Here is a 10,047-nt window from a genome sequence, read left to right as displayed (position 1 = left end):
GGGAGTACACACTCCCTGCTATAGTGTATTAAATATTATCTGGGGAGGAAGAACACTCGGGTTCAAAGAGATCAAGGGCATTTGCAGAACACATAGCAAATTCAGCAGTGCCTAAGGGCAAGAAAACCAACCACAGGCTCTGACTTAAGGTCCTTGGGCCCCAAAAGACAATTAATTGGCTCTCATTGTAGTCAACAGACTGTTAGCTCCCAGTGGCATCCTGATTCAATTCACCCTTCACCTCCTACCCACACAGACTGACCTGAGACAGTTTGTTTCTAGATATGGAACTACTCTGAGGAATATCTCATTTTTCTTGTGATTTTTGAGACAGCCCTGGCTGTCCTGGAACTCACTATGTAGAACAGGCTGGCCTCAGATTCCACCTGCCCCCGCCTCCCGAGTGATGGGATTAAAGTGGCATACCACTTCTTAAGTATCATGTACCCACGCTTCCCTAAGAGGCCTGTCAAGATCATTCTTCAGACCAACTTCATTCACTCTGTCACCTACCACAGATTCCTGGGCTTTCAGATAACAAAGCTGGAGAGATGGCTCAGTGGTTAAGAGAGTGTAACTGCTCTTCCAGAGAACACAGGTTGGATTCCCAGCACCCATGTCAGGTGGTTCACAACCTCCTGTAACTATAACTCTGAGGGACCCAACGCCTCTGGCCTCCAATGGCACCCACACACGTATAGATGGCATACACACACAATATTTAAAACAAGTAATTAAAATTTTTAATAATTTTGAAAGGACTATGTCACTGCTTCCTCACAAGGATTAACGTAGCCTTTTCCTCATGCTCATACCTTGAGCTCTTAAGATAGATAGTGGGGGTTGGGTGAGGGATAGGGAGGGACTGGGGACTTATATGTGAGGAACTGGAGTTCAGTCCCCAGAATCCGACCTTCCAAAAAGAAAGTGGGAGGGAAGAGGGGACCTGGGAGGCAGGGAAGGTAGACGAAAGTTAGATGTTGGGAAGACAGCATCTTAAATAACCAACACCCAACTAGTCTGCCATGACTCTTCTCATTCAACCATGTGTAATAAGCAGATAATAGGTAAATACGAGATTTTACTCAACACATATACCCAAAAAAAAAAAAAAAGAAAAGAAAAGAAACAGGAAACAAGTGTCATGACTGAAGTCAATGATTTGTTCATGGACCTGTTCTGGAACTAGACTGGCAGCAAGGAGACAAGCTCACAAGACCGGCAACCTCAGCAGTGGAGAAGTGACTTAGGAACAATCAGTCCCAGCCATATTATCCAAAGAGGATAAGGGAGGAAAAAACCCTCCCCATGGAGATGGTCCACAGGGGCCCAGCTCAAGCTCCAGGAAACAAGGAAGCTACGGGTCATGAGACTCCAGCAGAGATGTTCCAAACTCCTCAAGGAGAGCTTCACAGTTAGGGGGATGGATCCAGCTCAAACAGGTTTCTAAATACAGTGGAAGAGACCTGAAAAGCAAGAATGGTGGTGCCTAAGAGTGCAAGACAGACATAGGTTTGACATCCTTCCTTCCTTCTGTTCCTCAGCACCTCCACGACAGCATTCCAACTCCTCCCCAGCCCCAAGCCAGGAAGACTCAGCCTTACCAGGTAGCTTCTTCCCGTGGTGCTTGAGTTTGGGCCTCCTGCCAGAAAGCAGTGGCCTCATTCTTCCGTTTCAATCTTTTCAGAGTCTGAAGCAGGTAAAAGGAACCATCTCTATTGCCTATAGCCCCCGCAAAACACCAAGACTTAGAACCTGATATAGCCTTAGACCTAGAGAGAAGTAGCATCTTGACTACACAATACATGAAACCAAAACTAGATTATTCATAACCATACTCTCCCAGAAGCCACTGCCTGCCCAGTACAAAATGTTCAACTGACCCTGTTCCTATAAAGCCATCCCCACACAGGCCAGATCTTTGTGTCTGAGGACAACAGAGAGACCAGGGAACTCTTCGGAGCCTTGCATACTTGTTTGTTTGTATATGCACACATGGTTACCTTCTGATAATACAGTATAACCCTATCCAGTCTTCCTATCTGGGCATATCATTCTTACATGGTGGTCCAAGTACCACTCCTCCTGTACAAGGCCAACGTCATGCAAATGTACTTACCTGGGCATATCTGTACACTAAGGAGGAAGTCACTTAAGGCTCTGGTATCCTGGCCACTTGCTGCCCATTCTAGCCCACGACTAAGCAGAGCAGCTACTTGAAGTTGTTTCAGTACCACATCAGGCCTACACTTCTGCTCACAGCTGGAGCCTGCACCTAGAGACCACCACCAAAGTCAACAAGTATCTTCCCGTCATCCCAGATAAACACTCACCAAACCTCCAAGTCCCCTTCTCCTCCTATCCTCCCCAACTTTTTTTTTTGGAGACAAGGTCTCACCACATAGTCCTGGCTGACTCAGAACTTACTATGTAAATCAGGATGGCCCCAAACTCAGAGATCTACCGGGTGGAGTGCTAGGATTAAAGGTATGTGCTACCATGCCTGGCATGTCCCCCTAAGTCTCCCAGTCTGGTGGACTGGAGTACAATGGGAAGAAAACCCACACACCACTTTCAGGAGCTAAGAAAAACTGACATCTAAATTAGAGTCAGGCACAGTTCAAACATCTATATTGTCAACACTTGGGAGGCAGAGGCAAGAGGAACAGGAGTCCAAGGGCACCCTTGACTAAAATGGTAAACTTGAGGCCAGCCTAGTCGATACGAGAACCTGTTTTATAAAAAAGAAGAGAAAGGAAAAGAGAAAAATTAAAAAAAAAAAATCAGCCAGGCGGTGGTGGTGCACGCCTTTAATCCCAGCACTTGGGAGGCAGAGCCAAGTGGATCTCCGTGAGTTCAAGGCCAGCCTGGTCTACAGAGTGAGATCCAGGATAGGAACCAAAACTACACAGAGAAACCCTGTGTCGAGGGAAAAAAAATTAAATCACCTTGTTCTTTGTCCTCAGGCAGGGCCCGAAAGAGCAGCTCAAGGCACCTGAAGTGGGATATAAATAGCAGGAATAAAGAGCTGACCTCCGAAATTAAGGTAACTACTAAGAATAAAGTCCACCAATCAAGGTCCCAAGCAGAAAGCCATCCTTCCACCATCCCCTACTCTGTCTTCCCAGACTCACTCGCTAAACTCACTAAGTGCCTCTTTTTGAGCCTTTAGTTGTGACCAGGCCTGGCCCTGAAGCAGGTGGGTAGCAGAGACCCAGATTGGGCAGTATGGCAGTTCTTTGGTTCTTTTTCTGGCATTTTCCCACAAGGACATCTTGGGAAGCAGAGATGAAGTTCGGCGGAGCAGCTCCCCACATACAGTCAAAGCATCTGGGGCTCGGCCTGCCTGGATCAACGCTGCCGCCGCCTCCAGACACAACTCTGGTATACAAGGCCCTGGAGAGGAGGCGGGCGGGGAGAACTGCAGGGAGAGGGGCAGTGTCATGAAGTGGCATGAGCCACCACTCCTGAGCTCTTCACCAGGCTCCAGTACCACGCAGAGAGAACTGATCCCTCAGGGAGACCAATGAAGTGCGGGGAGAGGGGTCCCAACCCACCCACCTAACCGCAAAGAACCTAAAACACACCTACCCTCGGCTCTGAGCCACCCAGCAACATGGCCAGCAGGTCCAAGTAATGCTCTGCAGCATCTTCTGCCCTGGAGAGTCAGTCAGCCCGTGAGTTTCACCAAGGACCCTGGCACCCCATAAAGGTTCCAGTGAGAATACTCTCTTGGCTAATGAGGGATGCCTTGGGCCCTGAGGTGTAAAGTGGGGAGCAGGGCTTGGGAGCTCCAACCCTGGCTCAGTATAGATCCATCCCATTTCAGGATGGATGGGGTAGGCTACATCAGCATTTCAAACAGAAGACATTACCGTCTGGATGGGGACTTCTCCGTTAAAGCCCCGCTTTAAGGCAGGAAGCTATGTCTTGCCCAAGCTTTAGCACAGGAATAAGCAATCTCACAAGAGAAGCATGGGGTCTGGGGAACACGGTTCAGTGGATGAAGTGCTTGCTATGCACATATGACGAGTTAGAGCTCCGGTACTCCTGTAAAAACCCACACAGCAATACACTTCTTTTTTGGTTTCTCTTTGTAGCACCAGCTGTCCTGGAATTCCCTCTGTAGACCAAGCTGGCCTTGAACTCACAGAGATCCACCTGCCTCTGCCTCCGGAGTGCTGGGACTAAGGGCATGCACCACCACCTCCCCAGCCACCACCAACACCACCAGGCTACAAAATACATTTTTAACCACAGCACTGGGGTGAGGGAGGAGTCAGAGACAGGCAAGTCACAAGGTTTCACTGGCCTGCCAGTCTAGCCAAAACTAGTGAGCTCCAGGTTCACTGAGAGATCCTGTCTCAAGAAATATAGTAGATAGCTGGGCAGTAGTGGCGCACGCCTTTAATCCCAGCACTGGGAGGCAGAGCCAGGCGGACCTCTGTGAGTTCGAGGCCAGCCTGGTCTACAGAGTGAGATCTAGGACAGGCACCAAAACTACACAGAAAAACCCTGTCTCGGAAAAAAAAAAAAAAAAAAAGAAAAGAAAAGAAATATAGTAGATAACAATAGAAGACATCTAATGTCAATCTCTAGCTTTCACACACCCCAGAACAGGCAAGTGGAAGCTCTCCCTGACGCATGCACAGGTATACCACACATACCAAAAATAAATAAAATTTTAGAGAGAGAGAGAGAGAGAGAGAATCGCATGCCCAGCAAAAGCATCAGAAGTGGGAAGAGGGATTCTGATGAGCAGTGGGAAGACTCACCTCCCTGTCTGTAGACATCGGCTTGCTAGCAGGTGCTTGGCCTGGCTCTGTGTGCCACAGTGAAGAGGAGAGGCTGGGTCAGGTTGTGGAAGTAGCAATTCTACCTCAATGAGAAGTTTGAGCATTTCAGGACTATGAGTGGCACTCAAGGCCTAAAAAGAACAGAAAGAATTTATATCTTTGAGAACCACACATCTGAGTACTTCTGTCTTGATGAGTCATCCCAACACAAGCGCCTGAGCAGTCCTCTACAAGGTGTCTCCACCTGGAAGCTCCTCACCTCAACCAGCAGCTCCAGACTCTCCAGCTCAGCTGCTGTGTCTCCTAGTTGTCGATATATTCTGGAAGCCTCCAGAAGAGGAAAGGCACAGGTTGTTCCCACCTTCAGGGCAGCAGTCAAGTACAACAGCGCTCTCTGTGGATTTCCCTATATGAGGGGAAAGATACAAGCCTTAGCTACCCTGACAAAGCATGATGTCCATGGTTTCCCCCAATCCCTAAGGCTTTATCTTTACCATCTTACGGAGACAGGTCCCCAGCGCTGTGTACACCTGGACTAACACAGATGGTGGACACAGGCCTGAGGCTGCTTCATGCAAGCTGTTCAGTGCACGGGGTAGGCTCCCTGTGATAAGCTCCTGGAGGCCTGGAGGCAATCACGGTACAGGCTTAGAAAAGCTCGTAAGGTAGGAAGCATTATGGGAACAACAACTTAGAGGAACTCCACGGAAATACAGAGAGCAGAAGCCCAGAGGACCCTTTAGGGAAAGAAGGGATAGATCAGGTTGCTAGACCTTGGCGGCAGGCAAGTGCTGTCAAAAGGACATCCCGCAAACCCTGAGCATCCTGCAGAATCAATGGGGCATCTGACTTCTCAGCCGGAGGGCTCCAGGATTTTAGCAGTAGTAGCAGATCCTCAGAGGTCTCAGTCTGGAGAGAGAAGGACAGTCAGAGGCTCTCATCTGCAAGCACCCCGTCTTCTCCTGTCAGTCTGTCCCACCCAGTCTTTGAGCCCAAGAGTCCTTCTGATTACTGTTCCCCCATTATAAGAGAAAGATAACTGTGGGGCAATGGTGTGGGCAGGAAGGAAAGTCCTAGAAAGTGCTGACTGAAGTTCCCTGTCACTCATATGCCCAGGTGGACATGGGACAAGGAATGTGTCTGGGTTACTATGAGAGGACTGAGCCTGGGAGGCAGCTTTAGCACTCATGGAGCCTTATCCTGACTTGGATTTATGAAGCAATTTTTTAAACTGCCCCCAAGAAAACCCCCAATGAGGAGCTACAGAGCAAGGTCTCAAAAAAACTGGTTTGGTTTTTTGCTTGTTTGTTTGTTTTTGCTCCTTTTGACAACCATCATAACAGCCTTCCCAGCATGGGATGGTGTAGGCTGAGAACAGTGGTGTAGGCCTGCTATCCGAGGGACTCAGACTCCAGGACAGGGGTTCTCAAGTTCCTAATGCTCTGACCCTGTAATACAATTCCTCGTGCTGTGGACCCCCCAACCATACAATTATTTCGTTGCTTCTTCGCAACTGTAATTTTGCTACTGTGATGAATCGCAATGTAAATATCTATGTTTCTGATGGTCTTAGGTGATCCCTGCGAAACGGTCATTCGACCCTCAAAGGGGTCATGATCCACTCCCAGGTTGAGAACCACTGCTCTAGAAGCTAAGGCAAAAAGGATCACAGGTTCAAGATCTTTTTTTTTATTTTTTTAAGATTTATTTATTTATTGTGTATACAGTGTTCTGACTGCACACATCCCTGCAGGCCAGAAGAGGGCGCCAGATCTCATTACAGATGGTTGTGAGCCACCATGTGGTTGCTGGGAATTGAACTCAGGACCTTTTTTGGAAGAGCAGCCAGTGCTCTTAACCCCTGAGCCATCTCTCCAGCCCAGGTTCAAGATCTTGAATCCAGGCTATAGAGTAGCCTTGGCGACAAGTAAGTTCAAGGCTAGACTTGACAACTTATTAAGGTTCTACCTCCAATTAAAAAGTAATGAGAGTTGAGAGCTGGGTGTGGTGGTTCACAGCTGTCAATCTCAGCATCGGAGAGGCTGAGGCAAGGAGCACTGCAATAAGTTTGCAGCCTGGGTACACAGTAAGGGCCTGTCTCAAAAACAAAGAGGGAGACCTGTCACGGTGGTGCACTCCTCTAATCCCAGCACTTAGAGGAGGCAGAGGCAGGTAGATCTTTGTGAATTTGAAACCACAACCAGCCTCGTCTATGTTGAGAGCTAAGGCTACATAGTGAGACCCTGTCTCCAAAAAAAGTGTGTGTGTGTGTGTGTGTGTGTGTGTGTGTGTGTGTGTGGGTTGGGGAGTGGGAGAGGTGGACTGCAGAGATGGCTTAGAGGTTAAGAGCACCCGTTCTTACAGAGTAACCAAGTTTGGTTCCCAGCATCCACATGGTGGCTCACAACTATCTGTAACTCCAGTTACAGGGGATCCTACACCCTCTTCTGACCTCTCCATGGGTACCAGACATGAACATAGTACACATATATGTATGTAGGTCAAACACTCATAAACACAGAAATAAATTTTCTTCACAAGTGGGTAGGAGAGAAGGATGGAAAAAGTATCTCAGTGGTAGAGTGCCTGCCTAGGATGTCTGAAGCCCTAGGTAAATAGTGCAGCTACGGGGAAGAGCGGAGAGTAAGCACTTTCATCTTCATTTTCCTGGTTACCTGGCTGCCATTGAGGGCTTGCAAGAGCAAGGCCAGGTCCCCCGGGTGGTCAGTCCTCATCCAGAGGATAGCTTGAAGGCTGGCCAGGCAGTGTAAGGTAGGTAGCAGCTCCGGCAGAAGGGAGGAAGCAGAAAGCACAGAGTGCCACAGCTCCTGGAGTCCCTGCTGTGACTTTGGCTCCAGCTGATTCTGGGTCTCCATCACTGTAGAACACACACACACACACACACACACACACACACACACACACACACACATACATCTATCTCTCATCTCCCCCACACCCTCTGGTTTTTCCTTTCTTAAAACTCCCAAAGATGGGGCTGGAGAGATGGCTCAGAGGTTAAGAGCACTGCTTGTTCTTCCAAAGGTCCTGAGTTCAATTCCCAGCAACCACATGGTGGCTCACAACCATCTGTAATGAGATCTGGCGCCCTCTTCTGGCCTGTATGCATACATGCAGGCAGAACACTGTATACATAATAAATAAATAAATCTTTAAAAAAAAAATTAAAAAAAAAAAAAAAAAAAAACTCCCAAAGATTACAATACACCTGGTCTGAAGAACATACAGAGGACGAGAAAAGGGCATCCGTCTCAGTGGAGATGACAGGTTTTGTGCCTCTCACCCCCCTACCCCATCCCCCACCCACACACACCCCTCAAGCCTCACCCCTAAATCCAGACTGGAACTGCCAGGGGCATGGGAGGCCTTACCTCTCTCTAGGCCCCTTTGAACATCCTTGATAAGGTCTTCAGTGAAACCCTGGGCCAGGCTAGCCCTCAGGATTATATAGTTACAGATGACCGTCAGCTCCAAGGGGAGAGCAGGAAGAGCAGCAGGGAGTCCTGGAGCGACAGATGCTGGTCTCACAGGCTGTCCCGTGAAATACGGCCCAAACGGTTTCCAATCCAGAGATCAACCCCACTCCAACCAAGATGCCTTCAATAAGGAATTCATCTTTTGTTCAGAAACTTGGAAAGAACAAGTTCTTGAAATCTCCTGAAAAAATCACTTCTTCAAATGTTGCAGTGTGTGTGTGTGTGTGTGTGTGTGTGTGTGTGTGTGTGTGTGTAAGGTGAGGGGGAATTCACCTATTGAAAGACAATTCCACCGGTCTCTTAGTGCTTTAAACAGTGTAGAGAAAAGATTAATAGAATCGTTGTATCTAGGGTAAACATCAGAATGCATAGTTATTTTCCATAAGTACTTAGACTTTAAGAAATCATTGTGGAAAACAGTGATTGTTTTCTGTTATCTAGAGCGCTGTCTTTCTGAAGGAGCTTTACAGCCTTTGCATGACTTTGGTCACAATACAGTCCCGGCACACCTGGAGAATCTAGAATTATTGGGTACTGCAAACAGTACACAATAAGAGCTAAAGAGATGCTTTCCTTCAGAAGAACACGCAGATTAGATCAGGGGCTTTGGTATGAGGAACTTGTTTTACCCAAAAAGCATCTTTTGTGTAACAGTCAACTGATACGCCTTTGCATAGCTGTTCGAGGTTCAGTCCACCAGAGGCTGGACCTCCCTGCGGCAAAGAGCCTAAAATTTATCTTGGAATGCCCTTCTTTCTTTGATCGTCCGCACAATACAGAACACCCGACAAAACAGGACTCCTAAACCCTCGGAATAATCACCTCAATCCCAGAACCGCTGCTGAGGAGAGGAAATGAGCCTCCTGGGAGCTCTGTCTTACCTTGCAAAGTGAGGAGGAGCTCCCTAAACCCTTCCAGTGTTTCTTGAGCCAACTGCTGTCGCCTCAAAGACGGACGAGAATCCCCAGTCAGCTGCTGAAATTAGGAGGGGCCGCTGAGGGTCAGTCCTTCTCCCTCGTAGCCGAGACAAGGGTGGGACACATTTTCCAGTCACTTCTGGTTCTTTGGACAGAGATCAAGCTCTGCCCCTTCCCCCAGGCTTCGGGTGAAATCATTGCAAACCCGCTTTCTGGGATCTTGAGGATACAAGGCGAGGGTCCCAGAACCATCTTACCCTAGTCTGTCCAACGAGCCAGTCATTCTTTTCCCTCCACAGGTCCAGGCTACTAGAAGATGTTTGGGGGAGGGCTGGGAATATCTGGCTGCACATTGTCGCCGAGGCTGAGCCCCGTTACCCGAAGAGGTCTTCTGATGGGTGATGCTGGTCCCGCCGACGCCTTCACCCTAGCCGCGAGGAGGATGCCCGCTTCGGCGTCCCAGCCGGCCGGCCCTCGGTGGCCAGAAGCTCAACACGCTCTTCCCGCCGCCGCCCACCGCGGCTCTGGTTGGCCAGGCTGCAAAACTCTCGGCCACGGTTGGTTCTCTTCAAGAGTCGGTTCCCGCGGGAAACTGGAAAGAGACCCGGAACAAGGAGGTGGGAAGACAGGCCAGCCACAGGCCAGGGACAGACTGCTGGCCTTCGCGGGGGCCAGTAGTGAGACTAGGTTAGCGGGAGCGGGTGTTGGCACCAGAGTCTCTGGCTCCGCTCTGCCTTAGAACCAACGGCAGCCCGGGTTTTCCCCTCCGTGGCAGGCTGGCCCGCGCGGTGCCTGCTGGGGGTTGTAGTACTGTGGAGAGCGCCCCAGAAAGGATTT

At 49.1% G+C, this 10,047-nt stretch overlaps 1 protein-coding gene across 4 annotated transcripts; it reads right to left on the bottom strand.

The window, feature by feature from the left end:
• Nucleotides 1-1,301: 1,301 nt before the first annotated feature.
• On the bottom strand, nt 1,302-10,047 carry Fancg (FA complementation group G). Of its 4 annotated transcripts, none has more exons than XR_008213901.1 (14): nt 9,468-10,047; nt 9,175-9,268; nt 8,189-8,320; nt 7,472-7,674; nt 5,570-5,705; nt 5,291-5,421; nt 5,056-5,202; nt 4,776-4,927; nt 3,592-3,658; nt 3,135-3,421; nt 2,949-2,995; nt 2,120-2,275; nt 1,605-1,690; nt 1,302-1,466 (listed from the first exon to the last, which is right to left on the bottom strand). XR_008213901.1 is itself a non-coding variant. In XM_052718164.1 (14 exons), exons 1-14 carry the CDS (start codon nt 9,561-9,563, stop codon nt 1,358-1,360), a joined length of 1,872 nt encoding a protein of 623 aa, XP_052574124.1. In that variant the 5' UTR covers nt 9,564-10,046; the 3' UTR covers nt 1,302-1,357. The 4 variants fall into 4 exon arrangements, 3 of the variants coding, with proteins under 3 accessions (XP_052574124.1, XP_052574123.1, XP_052574125.1); XM_052718164.1 differs by having other exon boundaries at nt 1,605-1,722; nt 9,175-9,265; nt 9,468-10,046; XM_052718163.1 differs by having other exon boundaries at nt 1,605-1,722; nt 9,468-10,045.

Source organism: Peromyscus californicus, unplaced genomic scaffold (genome assembly GCF_007827085.1).
Source record: "Peromyscus californicus insignis strain IS unplaced genomic scaffold, ASM782708v3 Scaffold_5__1_contigs__length_169319896, whole genome shotgun sequence".
Taxonomy (NCBI): domain Eukaryota; kingdom Metazoa; phylum Chordata; class Mammalia; order Rodentia; family Cricetidae; genus Peromyscus; species Peromyscus californicus.
Note: the sequence above shows the minus strand (reverse complement) of the source record. Positions and strands in the feature narration are given on the sequence as shown.